Source organism: Pteropus vampyrus, unplaced genomic scaffold (genome assembly GCF_000151845.1).
Source record: "Pteropus vampyrus isolate Shadow unplaced genomic scaffold, Pvam_2.0 Scaffold72, whole genome shotgun sequence".
NCBI lineage: Eukaryota > Metazoa > Chordata > Mammalia > Chiroptera > Pteropodidae > Pteropus > Pteropus vampyrus.
The window spans coordinates 4,054,305-4,071,852 of NW_011888853.1; the positions used below are offsets into that span (position 1 = coordinate 4,054,305).

The 17,548-nt window shown below is 60.3% G+C and overlaps 2 protein-coding genes across 2 annotated transcripts in view; both read left to right on the plus strand.

Moving 5' to 3' along the window:
• The window catches only part of PGS1 (phosphatidylglycerophosphate synthase 1), a 36,702-nt gene that overhangs the window by 17,067 nt on the left and 2,087 nt on the right, over positions 1-17,548 (plus strand). The window contains exons 8-10 of the mRNA XM_011362037.2: positions 521-1,042; positions 9,551-9,699; positions 13,700-13,828. Coding sequence (XP_011360339.2) covers positions 521-1,042; positions 9,551-9,699; positions 13,700-13,819 — 791 coding nt within the window. The 3' untranslated portion in view covers positions 13,820-13,828. The remainder of the gene's footprint in view (positions 1-520; positions 1,043-9,550; positions 9,700-13,699; positions 13,829-17,548) is intronic.
• LOC111741061 overlaps positions 13,835-17,548 on the plus strand; it is a 4,874-nt gene continuing 1,160 nt past the window's right edge. Inside the window, exon 1 of the mRNA XM_023531757.1 lies at positions 13,835-17,188. Within this exon, the coding sequence (XP_023387525.1) occupies positions 16,357-17,188 (832 nt within the window). The 5' untranslated portion in view covers positions 13,835-16,356. The remainder of the gene's footprint in view (positions 17,189-17,548) is intronic.

The following is a 17,548-nucleotide window of genomic DNA, read 5'->3' on the forward strand; positions in this document are numbered from 1 at the left end:
CCGAGCCTGTGCGTTCACACTCGGCCCTCAGAGGCCTCTCCTGCCCTGTCCCCACCCACGGGGAGCTTTCCCACTCAGCTGTGCTGGTGTCTGTAGCGGCTTTGTGTGGCTCTCTCCTCTGGTTGTACTCTCCGGTGTCTTGATTGATAGACATCACTGAAGCGTCACACGCACAGCAAACAACAGTTACGGGCATGCGGCTTGTGTCTGTGCTTACAGTGGTTGGCTCTCGGACACCCCCTTGTGTCCCTTGCCCCTAAGCGTTTCCTCCCGGTTTCCGTCACCTCCCGTTAGCCTGGCCTGTTCTGAAGCCTGTGGATGACAAGGCCCTGCGGCAAGGCCCCGTCTTGGGTATTCACACCCGCGGAAAAACCTTGCTCGGGGCACGACGCCTTGTGCGCAGTCGAAACGTGTTCAGTGCGTTGTGGCGTCTGCCTGCCCGTCGTGATCCCTGGGCTGGGCAGGACGCCAGAGCCTCTATTTCTCTTCCCTCACCCTCCACCCCCGTGTCTCTCTCCAGGTGACCGGGCTGCGTACTGCAAGGCAGCCAACGAGCGGGTCATGGGTGTGGTCAGCTCGGCCCGGGCCCGCCAGCAAGCGCTGCATGCCCAGACTTTCCACAGCGACTCCCTGTTGACCCAGGAAGACGCAGCAGCCGCTGGTGACCGGAGGCCAGCCCCCGACACCTGGATTTACCCTCTGATACAGATGAAGCCCTTCGAGATCCAGATCGACGAGATTGTCACCGAGACCCTGCTGACAGAGGCTGAGCGCGGCGCCAGGGTCTACCTTACCACCGGCTACTTCAACCTGACCCAGGCCTACATGGACCTGGTCCTGGGCACGCGGGCTGAGTACCAGATCCTGCTGGCCTCCCCGGAGGTGAACGGTTTCTTCGGGGCCAAGGGGGTGGCGGGCGCCATCCCAGCGGCCTACGTGCACATCGAGCGGCAGTTCTACAGCGAGGTCTGCAGCCTCGGGCAGCAGGAGCGGGTCCAGCTGCAAGAGTACTGGCGGAGGGGCTGGACATTTCATGCCAAAGGTAGGCGGCAGCTGGCCAGAGGACTGCCGCCCACAGGGGACCCTCTGGGGCAGGGGAGTGCCCCCGCAGACCGGGCTCGCCTGGCAGGGCCCCTGGCGCCAGCTGCAGGAGCCCTGCGCCCTTCTCCAGTTCTGTCTTCATGTGGGTGTGTCACCCTTGTCATATTTAAGTGCATTTCAGTCACACAAAGTCTCACTTATATGCACCGAAAACTTATAAACTAAATCATTTGGGTGGCTGTTTTAAAAAACGTGCACACAGCCTTTCTCACATGTTTGCACATAGATGACGAGGCGTGTGATTGTCCTTCCTTGATCATAGGCAGCATCTGTGTTGGCCAGGCCCTTCTCAGTGACAGGGGGATTGATTAGGGGTCATGGATTTGGCACAAAAAGCCCAGTTTTCCAGTCTTTTCCTCACTGTTGCTCTTTGTCCATTGGGGCTGGGCCGGTACTGCACGCCCAGGGGCAGTGCTGCCCCAGAGCGGGTCCGAATCTGAGCTGCGTGTTTGTTATGTCCCCTTTCAGGCAGCCCGAGCGTCCCTGGAGCAGCCTGTGTGTGGCGTGGTCCCAGGGGCTTGTCTGAGACGTAGATGGGTGGGTTTAAACCTATGCTTGGCGGGATTGTCCTGCTGCTGCTCGATGCTGTGAGTGCGCCTGCCTCCAGCGGGGTGGCGCTCAGGCAGACCACACGACCCGGGTGGGGAGTCCTGAGTCCAGAGGGAGAGCGAGGGGTGCAGAGGGCCTGAGCCGCGAGTTAAGTGTGTGGCTCTTCTGGTGTTTCTTTGGTGGTTTAGAGGCCTGTTTTGCTCCTGGAGACTTCTAGAAGAGCTGAGCGAGGGAGCAGGGGGTGGTATTGTCTCAGCCACGCGTCTCAGGCGGAGATCCTGGCTGCAGTCTGCTGCAGCCGCTCATCTGTGCCGTTAGACTCGAGGCCATCTTGGAGTCCGCAGGTTGAACTCTTTCCTTAAAGCACTGGTTTCCACCTGGGGCTGCATTGTAAGCTGCACTGAAGCCCAGGCCACCCCAGCTCTCTGGGGATTGGAACCACCATGGTGTGTTTTAAAAACTACCCAGGAGATTCTGATGCCTTAAGAACCACTGTCTTAGTTCAGACCAGTGAAGCTACTGACCTCTCCCGTGGTTCCTGCTTCCCACTTGGCGCCTCACGGGCCTGCTCAGGCAGGTGACATTGTTTGGTGCGGGAAGGGAGCTACCCCATCGTACTGATCCTAGCATGTGTCATTGGCTAAGCCAGGCGGGAGGTCAGATGTCTCAAGGCAGATAGGGCAAGCCAGAGGAGGGGGTGTCGAAAATATTTTAGGAGTGGCTTTGTTACTTCCGAGAACAACAGCCTTGCCTTGGGGTGGGGCATTGAAGATAGAGCTGGGCAGCGGGAGCCGCTTCAAGCTTCAGAGATGATGCTTGTGTCTGTACGTGTGTGCCTGGGGGGCTTCGCAGACACATCCAGACAGCGCTCACTCCTTATGCCCTGTGGCTGGGCCGGTAGGGGGTTGTCTCTTGTTACCCGGGTCCCCCAGCTCAGCCTGGCCCATCAGTTCTGACTCTGCTGTGGGTTATTTCCCTGAAGCTGCGCTGATAACCGTGCAGTGATTCTCCAGTTACCACTGAAACAGACACCCAACCAGCTTTTCCAGTGCGTCCCGCCTTTTCCCGGACTGGCATGCTCCCGCCACTCCCTCTTTCCCCGCCCTGCCGTGGGTGGGGCCCTGCGCTCTGGGTTACTGGGGAAGGCCGGGGATCCCAGGGCGAGCGTGAGCGAGAGTGAGAGAGGGTGAGAGTTGGGGCAGAGGCGGGGAGAGGGATTTCTTGTGAGCAGAAAGGACCTCGCCCTACAGCCAGGAGCCAGGGGTCAAAGGTGTCAGTCAGTGCTGAACTGAGAGGTGCCCTTATCTGCTCAGTGGCTGTGATCGGTAGTGCGGTCTCAAGTCACCCCCTTTCTGGCTCATCTTTTGTTGGTCACACTTCCCCCAAGGCAGCCTGGGAGACGCAGCCTGGATGGGATGAGCAGGCGGCCCAGCTGGGGACGTGGATTTAGGTGGGTGGGGTGGTGGGCCATCTGCTGTCTTCTGTGCTGGGTGCAAGCGGGCCATGTGTTCAGGTGTGTCTGTGTGGACCCTGGAAAATTCCTGCCGATGGCTGAGGAGCCGGGATCACCGTTCCCTCACTCAAGTTCCTGCAGGACAGGCTTGGGACCGTCTCGGCTCCTGCTCTCAGGGGCCCTCGGGGGAGGAAAGTGAACTGGACACTGTTCACTGCTTCCGAATTCTGTGCCTCCCACAGCATTCCGTTTGTCAGCATGGCACACCCCTGGGCGCCGGGCAGCGAGAGGCTCTGAGGGCTGACTGTGTGTTGCACCCACTGGTGGCTCTGTGAGCGTGGCGATGTCAGAAAGCCCTGCTTGGTCCCTGCCCGCAGAAAGCAGACGGGATGAGGGGCGAGAAACGGCTTTCCGCTGGGCGTAACTCCACCGGGCGGCAGGTGCCAGTGGATGATGTTCAGTCTGGTGACAGGAAGTTCCAAGGGCTGGGGTGTATTTAGTGTGTTCGTCTCACACGCATTGTCGGGAAGATGGGCTCCCAGGCCTTGCTGGAAGGACGGTGTGGGGCGACGTGGCTGCGGCTGCAGCAGCGCCGGCTTTGTGCGGCGTGCTGCGTAGAGGCCGCCTCCCTGGCGTGCGGGCTGGTTCCCTCGCGGATTGAACGTACGTCACGTTCTCGTGAATCGAGCTGCTTCAGAGAACCGGAGGGACCGTCCACTGTTTAAAGGCACGTGCTAGAGGCTCCTTTTGCAGCCCGGTGCGTCTGTTTAGTTTTTATTTGGATTTTGGCAAAGATCACCTATTCAAAATAGTAAGGAGTATTCTGTGTAAATGTGATTCAGTGGAGAAGTTACCAGACTTGGAGTCTCGGAGCCTGGTTCTCAGGCCAAGTTTATCTTTTCCAAAAGTGGAAGGACCTGGTTCAACGTATGTGTAAAATGAGGCGATGGTCCTGGCTCGCACTCAGGAGAGAAGGGTGACATGTCACGCACGGTGGACAGGCAGCAGGAGGTCTGGGGTACCTTGGCGAGGGGAGGCGTCCCTGTTGCTTTGTTGCTGCTCTCCCAAGGGTCAGTGAAGCCAGAGGCCTGACCTGCGTCTCGGCCTCCGTAGGGGCCGTTGCGGGGCAGGGGTCCACGTTAGACATCGGTCAGCTGGGAGCTGTCGTGATTCACAGTATATCAGTTCCTGGTACCCGGCCCCCGCTTCTCGGTGGGCATGGTGGGACAGGGCTCTGGGAGCGGGGCTGGCACGGCACTCTTAATGGAAAGCACCTCGAATGCCACAGGAGATCCACCCAAGTGGACGCTGGGGATCTGCTTCCTTCTCTGCGCCTGCTCTCGTTCACTGTGCAGGTGTCAGGTGCCAGGCACTCTGCTTTGCATCTGGTAGCTCACGTGCTAAAATTTTTTCTTGTGACCGAAAGTTCGTACCCTTTTGTTTATTTGTTTTATTTATTATTTTAAAGACTTGACTTTTCAGAGCAGTTTCAGGCTCACAGCAGCATTGCGAGGATGGCGCTTCCCCAGGACTCCTGCCCCACAGCTGCTCAGCTTTGGGTGCCGGGGCCCTGGGCGGCGCGTTGGCTACAGCTGACGAACTGACAGATTGTCACCCAGAATCCACGGTTCACGTCCGGGCCCCCTTGGTGGCGTGCTCTCTGGGAAATGAGAAATTGGACGAATGAGAAATGACACGTACCCCCCACTGCGGTGTCACATGGAGTATTTTCTCTGCCCTAAAAACCCTCTGTGCTCTGTCTGTTCCTCCCTCCCCTCCCCTCTCTCCCCGGCCACCACTGATCTCTTTCCTGTCTCCAGAGTCTTGCCTTTTCCAGAACGTCAGATAGTTGGAATCGCAGTGTGTGGCCTCTTCCGAGTGGCGTCCTTCACTTAGGAATGTGCGCTGAGCGTTTCTCTGCGTCTTTTCCTGGTTCAGTGGCTGATTGTGTTTTAACGCTGAACAGTGTTCCGTCGTCCGGATGTCTCACAGCCTGTTTATTCATCCCCTGCTGTGGGCATCTTGGCAGCTTCCCAGGATTCCTCGTTTACACCTGGTCCTGGTCGAGAGCAGGGTCCCGGGGGCTGGGCGCACAGTGGCTTTGTCAGCACTTCAGAGTGCCGTGTCTGCCGCGTGCCGGCATGCCGACCTCTCAGAAGGCTTCAGTGTGGCAGCCTCCTCCTCACACCGTCTCAGCTCTGGCTCTGTGCAAAGGGTGGGCCCAAGTGCCTTGCTGGGAGCAGGAAGCGTCCAGCTCTCCTGGCCTTGCCCAGCCCTAGCCAGCAGCCCCTTAAGTGGGGCCACGTCCTCACTGGGGGACACGGCTGCACCTGCAGGCAGGTGTGTCAGGGGGAGGGTCAGAAAGTGAGTTTTGAGTCCTTGACTTTGAATCATCTGGACACAGTGGTATTCTATCTCCACAGCAGTGTGTGTGGATAGGGCGGGGCCGGGCCGTTGGATGAAGAGATTTCTGGCTCATGCTGACAGGAATCTGTTAATGATTGTGAGAATTGTCACTATTTTTACTGCTTTCCCGATAGGCCACTTGGCATAGTGCCCAAAAGAGAACTTGCCGCGGCTGCTGGGGCAGCTCCGCCCCATCTTTCCTGGAGCACGCGGGGCAGTTTCACCTGGGAACCAGCAGGTGTGCTCTGGCGGCAGGGCCATGGATTGCCACCTTATACTGATGCATGCACCGACTTTGGGGCCTCTTAGAGCGTTTCGTGCTATTTTGTGTCAGGATGGGCGGATGCTTATCCATCCCAGGAGAGGACTGAGACATCTTCTGTCCTCTCTTGTTTCACAGGGGTCTGAGAACCCCCTGAGCTTTATTGCAGAATACCGTGGGAGGAGGTGGGGGGCACATGTTTGAATCTGTCTTGGAGCGATGCTCAGAGAAGGCCTCTAACTCAAAGTGTTCATGAGTTCCTGCTTTAGAACCCCAAAGCTTTTTCATGCCTAATTTAATCATTGGTTGTTGGAAGGGGCCATTCTATTCTCATTTATTTTATTCAAATATTTATCGAGGGCCTGCCATATGCCAGGCAGCATTCAAGATATGGGAGTAAGTCCTTGGGAATGAGACACGCTGACTCCCGGTTCTCCTAAGGCCCATGGTTCAGTGGGAGGCGGATGGCAAGCAGGTGAATGTAATGGCAGGAGGAGGGAATCCAGGCTGACAGAATGGGGAGGGCCTCTCTGAGGAGGTGACACGGGGGAACAGAACTGGGAAGCCCTGAGGCCACACTAGGCTTGAAAAGCAGCTCTGGGAGGCTTGGCCAAGAGTGGAGGGAGGAGGGCTGGGAGCGGTGGGCAGTGGGACTGGGAGGTGGCCAGGCCCTTTGGGAACCGGGTCGCCCTGCAGAGTGACGCTGGCCTGGGTGGAGAAGGGCTGTCGGCGTGAGTCGGGCAGGACCAGGCGCCCCCTTTCTAAAGAGGAGGCCTGGGGCGCAGAGAGGCCGTCCGGTCCAGGGCTGGGAGGCAGAGGTCTTGGGACTCCAGTCCAGCCATCCTCTGACCCCTGAAGCCCGAGCACTGCTCCCTGCCCTGAACCGCCCAGGCTCAGTCCTCCTGCTGTGCTCTGGCCTGGAGCCACCCTACTCTGGGCTCCTGGGCAGGCCCGGGGTGGGGAGCTGGGGCTCGATGACAGGTTTCAGGGGGCCTGGGAAGTGTCATGCTTCCCATAGTGGGTCCTGTGCTGACTGTTCCCGTCTGTACTCGCCAGCATCGGGACCCAAGGGATAAAAGAGCTCGCAGAGTCTCTCTCTCCCCTGTCCCGGGGACCGGTTCCCAGCTATCCCCAGGGCACAGAACAGAGCTGAACACTCCTGGCCGGCCTGCGTCGGTCCAGAGGAAACGTTGTCCCCCATGGGCGCGGGCCCTGTGAAGCCACCCGTCACGCCATTTATGGTCTTTATTTTCTTTTCGTTGGAGAAAAGTGTCAGGACACGTCAGACTGCAGGGAGGTCGGAGGGCTGATCGCGGGCCTCCCCAGAGTGGTCAGTAGGGTCGACGCGTGTGCGCCTCTTTAATCCCGAGGGCTCACCCAGAGTCCAGCCCGGGCTGCGAGGAGAGAGGGGAGGTGCGGGGGGAGGCAGAGGTGGCCGGGAGGTGAGAAGGACAGGCAGGAGGCGTGTGTCCTGCGTCCCTGGGCCTTGGGGAGGGTGCTGGGAATCTCGTGGTCTTTTTACGCGTAAAGCACGGGTATGCCTGCAGGGAATACGCAAACGGGGACCGTGTATCCGTGACAATAAAGTTTCATTTGGGGCGTGACGGTTAGTCAAAAGGGTTCTGAAAACCTCCTTGCAGGGGTTCAGTGACGAGAGCAGGTTGAGGAGCAGTGGTGCGTGTCGGGGGCTGTCGGGGTCGGGGGAGATGGCCTGCCTGCCTCTGATGGCTGGACCCCTCGGTTGCTTCGTGACAGAGAGATCCGTGTCAGGGCAGTTTTTACAAATAAAAAGTACCGGTAGGATCAGGCCCCTCCCCACCAGACCCTGTGGTCCAGGAGCCTTGGACGGACAGGGTGGTATGAGTCTCATCAGCTGGCACCCATGTCAGCCACGTGGGTGTTGGGCCTCTCTTCCGTTCAGTCTCGCCTGCCGCCTCTGCCTGGACAAGTAGCACTGAGCGGACCCCGTGGGTTTAAGGGGCCGATCTTGGAGTTAGAAGACTTGGGACCGTCACAGTAGGTGGCCGAAGCTCTTCCCTTTATTCTGAGGCTGGTGGAGATCTGCCCATGTGTCACCTTATCCCTCCCAGCTCCAGGCCCCGTGTGGGGTGGGTGGGCTGGGTGTCAGCCTGGTGTATGCGCACGAGACAGATGCGGCCATCTTGCTTGGACTGCATGCCCGCTGCCCTCCTTGTGCTCTCTCGACGCAGGGTAAGGCTAGCCGTGTGGTTCCTGCACGGCAGCGGCCCAGGGGGACAGTGTAGTTCATTGAGCGCTGCACACAGGCGAGCAGGCGGTGTTGCCACGAGCCCTGTGTGTATGTTGAAGGGTCAGGCACGTTACAGGAACAGGCAGCAGAGCACCGTCATCTCTTACCCAAGCTGTTCTATTTGAGGAGCACGGCGTGTGTCACATGTTGTTGATTCACTGGTGATGATCATGCATGGCCATGGACCCTTCGAAAGGGTCGCATTGGCAGAGGAGAGACCAGTGTTGAGAGGGAGACGGGGAGGGCGTGAGGAGGCTGGCTGCGAGTGGGGGACCCCTGCACAGGAGCTGGGGACCAACTCCTTGCTGGGCCAAGCGTCCTTGGTGCTCGTGAGGGTGTCACATGCTGCAGAGGCCAGGCGCAGGTCCGGGCCCTGTGGGAGGGAGGGCGGCTAGGGCAGCAGACGTCCTCTGGGGTTGGGAGTGGTCCTTGTGGGAGCAGTTGTTCCAAAGGAACTGGACCGTGCGGGCCAGCGCTGCAACTCTGGAGAGGCGACGGGGTGGGGGCCACAGGGTGCAGAGCAGAGGGCCTGCCCGTACTGTGCTCCGCAACGCTTTAGGTTTTGCGAGAATCCGTGACCTTCGTTACAGAGATGTCACCATGGTGTTGTAGAGGTGGCAGGTGTCTAGGGCAAGGAGATGCACAGGAACCACGACCACATGGCTGCTCGTGCTGTGCTCTGCCTTGTCTCTGAGTGTGACATCAGCCGGTTCATTTTCCAGCAGAAAGGGGAGCCGTGTTCTCTGGGGCGGGGCAGACTCGCAGGGCCTCACACATCATCCCTCCCTTGGTCTCTAGTGGACATTGTCCGGCCTAGGAGTCCCCGAACCCCTGGCAGTTGCTTACTTCAGCGCCTTCTGGGCTCCCAGTCCTTTGTGGCACGTTAGAACCTGCAGTAGGGAGAGTGTGTCCCTCGGTAGGAAGGGCACGGCTTGTCCTCCGGTAGACAGAGAATGCAATAACCTGTTTTTGGCAAGTGCCTTTGTCACTCCCATATGACAGCCCACATCTGCTGTTCCCAGCCCCCCGTTTTAGCATGGCAGTGGCTTCTTCCCCTTGGTGCTCATAGAAGGACGATGGAGCCACCAGCCAAGTGGGCTGAGCTCCAGTGGCCAGGCTGTGGCCGAGGCATTTTGGGGAGCAGGGATCAGAGGCCCTGAGCTCTGGGGTGGCAGGGTGGGTGGAGGCCGTTTGGCATGGCGGGGGGGGGGGGCAGAGCCTAAGCACGGGCATCACCGCGTCCTCTTTAAGGACCCATTTCCTGTCGTGCTTGAGAAGAGGGCCCGCAGCAAGAACAAGGAGCCATCCCCGTGAGCTGCCCGCAGACCGTGGCAGCACCTGGGGCCGCGGAGGGGTGCAGGGCCCGGGTCGGCCTGCTCCCCCGGCCTGCTGCGCCTGTGGCCCCCAGTGCCCCGGGTGGGCTGCATCTCCCTTGGGTTGGACTGGGGTGTGGAGTGGCTTCGCAGATGCTGTGCTCACTTCCTGTCTGCACGTCTCCTTTTCCCTGCAGGCCTCTGGCTGTACCTGGCCGGGAGCAGCCTGCCCTGTCTCACGTTGATTGGCTCTCCTAATTTTGGGTACAGGTCAGTCCACCGGGACCTGGAGGCCCAGATCGCCATCGTGACGGAGAACCGGGCCCTGCAGCAGCAGCTTCACCAGGTCGGTCTGGGCGAGTGGGGTGTGCCCGGGTGCTCAGCCCCCCGTGTCCCTGGTTCCCTGAGAGCCATGGCCCTCCGGGGACTGAGAGCAGAGCGAGAAAGAGCTGGAGTCTGCGCCCGCCTGCAGGCGGCGGGAGTGACCGGTGCCGAGAGGAGCCTGCTGCGGGCTGCCCGTTGCAGCCTCATGCCCTCTGCCCGCTGAGCCGCCTCCGGCCAGTGTGGCCGCTTCCTCCCGAGGGCCGCTTCCTGCGAGAGGGGAACAGTGTGTTCTCACGGGGACAGGAACATGGCAGCTCCCAGCCTCTTCCCAGAATGCAGATCCCTGGCGGGCAGCTGGGCCCCCGGGCAGAGGCGCACGCGGGGAGCAGTGTCTGTGAGGAGAGACAGGAGCTGGAAAGGGAGGCCAGCCCTCAGGGACCGGAGTGCCAGTGCAGAGGGTGGCCCCAGGGACCAAGTGGTCCCAGAGGCTTGACGTCCACGCACAGGCTTCTGTGCCCTTGACTGGCAGTCCTTCTGCACTGATGATCTGGGTTCTGTTTATTTTGTTCCAGAGTCCTTTCACTGGGTGCTGATCTGGCTTGGGCTGGTTTGGGATTGAATATGCTGGAGGCGGTGGAGAGCAGGCCTGGACGTGCCAGGCCAGGAGCAGGGTCTGGAGGCTGGGCGTGTGCATGGGCTGCCTCTGCCTCCTACCCACGTCTGGGCACGGAGCGTGGGCAAGTCAGGGTCCGTCATCCTTGGGAAGTGCGGGTGTCTTAGAGTCGCATGGTTTTTCATGCTTGTCGTGGTGGTGAGGCTGCTTTGCTGCGGCCGTGAGGGAGAGGCGGCATCCTTCCCGTCGGCAGTGGCAGGGGCCTGAGGGGAGACCTGTCGCTCTGGCTGGCTCACCCGTTGGTGTGTGGCGACCGAGCGCAGGTGGCCCTCCGAGGGCCCTCCTCTCCGGCCCCCTGGAAGAGACTTTCCAGAGCGTGTGACTGGGTCTGCGCTCGGGCGTTTGGAAGTTGGGAGAGTGGCCTTATTCCGAGCTCGGGCCGGAGGGTCACGGGGTCAGGGACCCTGAGCTCCATGCTGCTGGGTGGCTGGCGACCACCGTCAGGTCCGGAGAAGCAGGGGAGGAATGCAGCGGTGGCTTGCTTCCCGAGGGGCCTGCCCGGTCTCGGCCCTCCCTACTTGCTGGCCAGGCTCACCCTGCCGAGCGTGGAGAGAGACAGAAAGCTGCTGGGCTTTCGCAGAGCTCTCGTGTGAAGGTCTGTCACGGCAGCCGTGGACTTTCAAGAACGTGAGCACAGTACCCGTGTCTGGACGCTAGGAGATGCTTACAACCAAGCTCGTCCATGGACGGTCGCAGCTTCCCCCCGAGTCACGGGAATACGGATAACCCCGCTGCAGGCCAGGCCTTGAGGCCTCGGCCGGTGGCTGGAGCTTTTCTTCTCCAGCGGTCGGGAATTCTTGTTGCGAAATCATTGGAGCCTTTGTTGACGGAGGAGGAAATGGTCACGGCCTTGTCCCTGGGATCTGCCTCCTGCGATCTGGGAATGTCGTCTGACTGAGTGGGGCCTTGGTGCCGGGAAGGGCTTCATGACCAGGGGCGAGAGGAAGTGGCAGCGGTCATGCTCTGGGTGGCCAGCGGTCGAATCTGATCCGCTCAGCAGGTTTCTGGCTAAAGCCAGGCTTCCAGCAAATGACTGAGGGAGCCCCCGCAGCCGAGGTCCCTGCAGGGGACGCTGGCCTCGCAGCCAGACTGGTGTGCCGGGTGCGGGCCTGCAGCTTCGTCTCCTGGCCTGCCGCCTCGTCGCAGAGAGCTGGGTCTCCAGACGCCTCGTCTCTGAGGCTCTGCCCCCGTCAGGGCAGTCCTTGGTGCGAACTTGGCCTGGACAGGGCAAGGTCTCCGTGGACCTGGGCTGACTGTGGGGAGCAGGTCCCCCAGGCCTGCGCCCAGGGCCCTGGTGCTGGCCGCTCTCCTCCACCTCTGTAGTAAGGGGACTGAACCCACATCCTGGTATTGAGAAAAGCTTGGCGGGTTGTGGTTAGGAGCTGCTTTCCCAAATGACATACTTGAGATGTTTTCTCTTTCTTCCCAAACCTGAATCCCAGGGGCTCTTGGTGTGGGAGAGTGGCAGCTCCTGCCCACTGCAAGCTGCAGTCCCCCCACCCCCACCCCGCCGCCCCGTTCCTTAGAGGCATTTTGACTTCCGTGCCTTTGAGATGCACAGAGTTCTAGAGAGTTCCTCCAGTGTGCCGACATACTGGGAGTGTAGCCCCACCTCTAGAGGGTGCCGTGTGGGGCCCGATCCTGGGACGACCCCCCTCACAACCTCCCCACAGCCCAGAAAGTCCCGGGAACCCCGGTGCCCAGGCGCCTGCTCCCAGAAGCCGCCCTGGAGCCCTCCTTGGGATGCGGGGAAGGGCCCCATGCGGGCCTCGTGGGACCGGGAACGGGAGATATTTTTGTCAGAACCTGAAGCCCCTCCCTCCACTTAGCACAGACAATGAAACTGAACGCTTCCTGGTTTTGTTCAGAGAACACGGTTTACCACTTGTGACCCCAGAAAGACTCCCTCGAACAGTATTGTGACCCCCGTCAGCTGACTTCCTCCTCCATGCCTGTTGTGGAGTCTGGGAGGAAACTTAAGTGTTTCTGGTAATTTAATTGAAATCTTGGCTGCGTATTCATGTGAAAACATAGAGCTGGAGCCAGTCTGTGGAGACTTGGGCAAACCAGCCCCTTGAGACCGAGGCTGGCTCCTCCGTCAGGCACACTGGCCAGGGACTGGGTCCCTTGCAGCAGCAGCTGGGAGTCCAGTGGGTCAGAGTGGAACAGGACAGTCCCCTGGATCGGGAGCGCCGCCTGGCCCAGGCCCCAGGGCGCGGGGTTCCCGGCCATGGAGCCAGCACCAGAAACAGGCAGGGGGGGCAGGAGACACGCGCCAGGAGAGGCTGGGGACCGCTCTGCAATGCCCCGGCGGGCGCGGTGTCCTCCATCCCCTCCCACTGGGTCCGGCGAGCCCGCGGGGAGCTCCATCCAGTGTTCGCCCTGGCGCTGCTGGTCCTGCAGTGGACAGAGCGTTTCCGTAGCCATTGCCGCTGCGTCCTCATGGTGGTGTGGGGTGGTCGGGATTTTGTAGCTAAGGGGACAGAGGGCCCAGAGACGGCCGTCCCTGACGAAAGGGAGCAGCGTGGGGAGGACACGTTTACGAGGGATGGTTTCTCCTGCAGCGATTCCAGACGCAGTTTATGACAGGGCTTAGTCAGCGTTTCTTAACTCGTTTTTGAATATGAACGTAATAAACGTCCATCGTAAGCGTTAAGAAAGTGAGCAGAACCTCGGCCGCGCATCCAGAGCTGAGCCCCGAGGTCATCTCACCCCGTGTCATTCTGCGCGCGTGCGGACAGGCGTGGCTCTCTCGCTTTCTGGTGGAGCCGGGGTCAGCGGTAGAGTCTCACGTCTTCGTCTTCAGTTTAACATGTTGTGCACTTTCCCACGTTATTAACAAACGCTTTTCTAGAACGCTCAACTCGTGGTGAGTGTCGGCTCGTCATGTGGGTTTATTCTGTTTCATTAGCTGTGGGACATTTAGGTGGTTTCCAGTTTTTCCCTGGTATAAATGTCGCTATGATTAATATCAGTGTCAGAAATCTGAAAGCATGGTTATTTTCTTGAAATAAACTCTTGCAAGTTGAGCTTGAGGCTTCGGAGACCTGTTGCCAGCTTGCCCCCCGCAGAGATGGCTGGTGTGCCACCAGCGGTGTGCCGATTTGAGAGAAGAAAGACTTCTTGTTTAAAAGTAATGACTAATGTGCAGGACCTCACTTAGCGAGGGCAGACGTTTCTTCAGCTCTCAGTCGCCTGTTCCATGCGCGTCTGGGTCTTAAAAGTTGAGGACCACGGGCATCCTGGCTTTCCGAGGGAATGTTCTAGCGGGGCGGCGTGTGCGGCCTGGCCTCCCGCCCGGCACCGCTGTCTGGCGGCCACCCTGACTCCTGTCGTCCCTCTCCCTCAGGAGCAGGAGCAGCTCTACCTGAGGTCAGGTGCCGTGTCCGCCGCCACCTTCGAGCAGCCGAGTCGGCAGGTGAAGCTGTGGGTGAAGCTGGTGACTCCGCTGATTAAGAACTTCTTCTGAGGACGACAGGTGCCACCTTTAGTGCCCACCCCGTGCGGTTCCCTAGCAGGAGTGCCCAGGCTCTTGCCCATCCGTGGGTCACTTAGGAGTGCTGTCTCTCTCGGGTCGGGGACACTTATCATCGAAGTGTCTGAAGCCTGATGCTAAACTGGGCAGCCCTTTCACCTTTCGTCACGTGCCCTCTCCACAAGTCCTGGGCCGCCGTGCTGGGCTCCGTGTCATGGAGTGCCCGTCTGCCCCACTGGCCCTGGGGCAAGGGCCCAGTGGCCGTGGGGACACAGAGGCAGAGTCTGTATGCCCCCGGGGCTGTGCACGTGGCTTGGCGGCAGCAGTGGTCGGGAGGGTTCTGGCTTGCTGCCCGGGCCGGCGGCTCGCCGGGGTGGGGGAGTGTGGCCCAGACGCTGGGGCGGGGCCTCCACCCCGACATTTCTGGGAGGTGCCCTTACGGAGGTGCCCCGTTCTCCGTGTGGGATGCCTCTGCCCACCCATGGGGAGCCCGCCACTGGCACCAGAGGCTGCCTCTCTGCCCCGTGAGTAGGCGCAGCCTGAACGTCCCTCACTGTCCGGACACCAGGGGGTGCGGCTGCCGTTAGACGGGGTGCCTCTCCCGAGTGGCTGTCTGTGTTCCAGATCCCCTCAGACACTGACCTCACCCACAGAGGGCCCCAGACGGGGTCAGTCTCCTGGGGTTCTCCGGCGGGGCTGTCCAGCCCTCACGGGGTGGGGGATGGGGATGGTTGTGGGGAGGGGCGCATCTTTCAGTATCAGACTCCTCGTTTGCAGTGTGGGTTCCCTTGGGCCCCCTAAAACATACTCTTAAAAAAAGCCCACAAAAAACGCCAAACATTATACCAGCATCACACCTGATTCAAACGTTAGCAAGAATGGCTCATTGTCCTCAAATACCCAGAACCCTGTTCACAACTCCAATTGTCTAGTATTTTTTATTTTCTTCTAATTTTTTGATGCGTTTGACTAGAGGTCCCTCTAAGTTCCACACCTGGTGATTGGTGACATGTCACCTGAGACTCATTTAATCCATAGGGGTCTCTGGTTTTTTTTTCCCTTGCAGTTTTATCTGTTGAAGAATTAACCTCATTTTTATTGCATCTTCTCAAAGCTTTTTGTGTCACCTCACAGCAGGGCATCTTTAAAACGCGTCGCTGGTATTTATAAAACCACTGCCCCATCTCTGCGTGGGCAGCTTGAACCGTGCACAGAGAAAAAAGCCTTTCCAGGAGAAGGCTCGGCCAGGGCGTGGCAGCCTGGCCTCTGGGGAGTGAGGTTAGGGCCACCCCTGCACGTGGCCTCTGGAAGCAGCTTTACCCTTCTCTCTCGCATGGGCTGGTGGCTCTGACAGTCACCTTCAGGGTCCTTGAAGGCTGCGGCTGGCCTGGCCCCCAGGGGCTTGCCGTGTGCATGGGGCCGCTGGGGCAGCTCCGGCGCCAAGAGCATCCGCAGTCCCGCTCGCCACCCCTGCCGCCGACGCGCAGCCTGCAGGGGTCAGCGGAGTGTGGCCAGGGCCGCGCTGCCCCCGTAACACTGTTTGCCTTCTAACTAGTTATTAAATTGTCCTGTGGGACAGTCAGACCGGAGAAGCCAAAAGAATGTGCCAGGGCACTGGGTTTCTGTTTGGAGAGAGGCTCCCGGCAAACACGCTCGCATTCCTGCAGGTTCTGTGGGACCAGAGTAAACACTCCCCCAGCCTGGCTGAGCTGTCCCGCTCGCTCTCTCTATCTCTGCCGATTATCTGCGAGACACGCCCCCAAACCCCCGCCCCCCCCAGCCCTTCTCCGCCTGGCCGAGGGCAGGTGCGCAGTGGTGCCCGGCCTCCCCGCACCTCCACGTGCGCAGCCGGCCGTGCCCGTCGCTGTTTCCCCGAGCTGGACTGCAGCCCCGAGCTGAGCCGTCTCTTGGAAAGTCCGGAGGCGGTTCCGTCACCCACCCACAGCGTGTGCTGCCGAATAAGTGACCGGTTCAGGCTCCGATGGCAGAACTGGAAAGCTTTCCATTTTGCGGTTATCGCCGGGGATCGGAAATGAGTTGCCTGGTGGCCACTGGTTGTTTTATCTCCTCCCTTGCCAGGAGTGACGCTCCTGTCCCTCGGGCCTGGACACGAAGGGCTGCAGTGACCCCTTCTGGCCAGCATAGGTGGTTGCCGGGCGGCCAGACTCCTGCCTTCCTGGCTGCAGCCCGATGGGCACAGGGAGCAGGGGCGAGGGACGTTTGTCCTCCTTCCCCCTCTCAGCCCTGCCGGGTCCCAGGCTTGCTGCGACTTAGCCTCAGAATTAGGGCTTCCAGGTCCTTTTCTTCACCCATGGTTTGGGTGAGAATTCTCAGAAAAAAAGTTTTCACAAAACTATAGGATCGAGGGGAGACTCAGAGCGCAGCTTGGTGTCCCTCGGGGCTGCCTTGCCTCGGCGTTAGCATCCAGGGGGCCAGCCCATGGGCCCCTCTGGAGTCTGTGCCCGCCGTTTCCCAGCCCGGCTCCTCCTCTTGCCTGCATCCCAATACCTGGGCCAGCCTCAGATGCTAAGATGTCCTGTGTCATTGTGGCCTGGGGCTCGCTGGTCTCACTCTGGTGGCAGATGGAAACCCCCCCGTTACCTGTCAGACCAGGCCCGGGTGGCCTTGGCATCAGCACCACAGCAGCCACCTCTGCCCTCGGGGCAGGAGCCCACGGAGTGAGGAGGGACGAGCAGGGCCCCTCCCCGCTGGCCACATCATGCAATAGGCTGTGCACGCTTGTGAATCGTGTCCTGTTGGGCACGATTGTTTTCCTAAGTCCCGTCCCCCTGCACAGGTTCAGAGGCCTGAAGCAGACAGGCCGAGGGACTTGCCCAGGGGACAGGGTGCTAGGCTTCCCCGTGCCTGCTGCAGCGCTCGTCCCCGCGTCGCAGACCGCTGGTTTGGAATCGGTTTCCTGCACTGCCACAGGGCCCGGCCCCCCTGCCAGCCCCGCGTGGCGAATTAGGCTGCTGGAGGCAGGCGGCAGTGCCGCCCCAGGAAACGGGCTCATGGCCCGGGCAGTCCTTTGTGGAAGCCTGTGGCCTCCCAACACGCACACATCTACGCTGGTCCCCAAATCCATGGTCATGTGCCCTGTCCTCAGCAATTTCAGGAAGTGGGCGGTTGATGGGGAGGCACTATGGCTACATGGAGACGGCGCCTCTGGAGCACTTTGTGGGGAGCGCTTCCAGAATCGAGCACGGTTCTCTGTCCTCGAGAGAAGGGGTGATGCTTTAGGGGACTGCGTGGAGGTGGCAGCTCCTGTCCAGAGTGCCCTGTCCCCTCAGTGGCTTGTTGGCCAAAGGGTGGGATCGCCGCTCCCTAACCCTGCATGCTGCCTGTGGGAGGTAAGGATTTGGGGTTGTTCCTGGGACACTTGCCTCAGCTGCTGGGAATCGGGCCCTCGTCCCCAAGCCTGTGGCAGGCCCCTGGTGGCCATCAGGAGCCAAGCTGAAGGGTGACTCAAGTGAATCAGATGGCACAACTCAGTAACTTCATCACTTTAATCCAGCCCGAGCCCCCGCTGGCACGCTGCACCCCCACCCCCGGCTAGTCTGGACGCACACGGTTACGATGTGCCTTGATTATTCAGGGGGTGGCGGCAGCCCCCAGTTCCTGTGAGGGTCAGCACTCCCCGCGGGCAGGCTCCTGACTGTGTCTGTGGCTGCGTGGGGCTGGGGTCGGGGCCAGGGGCCTCTAGACCTGCAGGAGCAGCGCCAC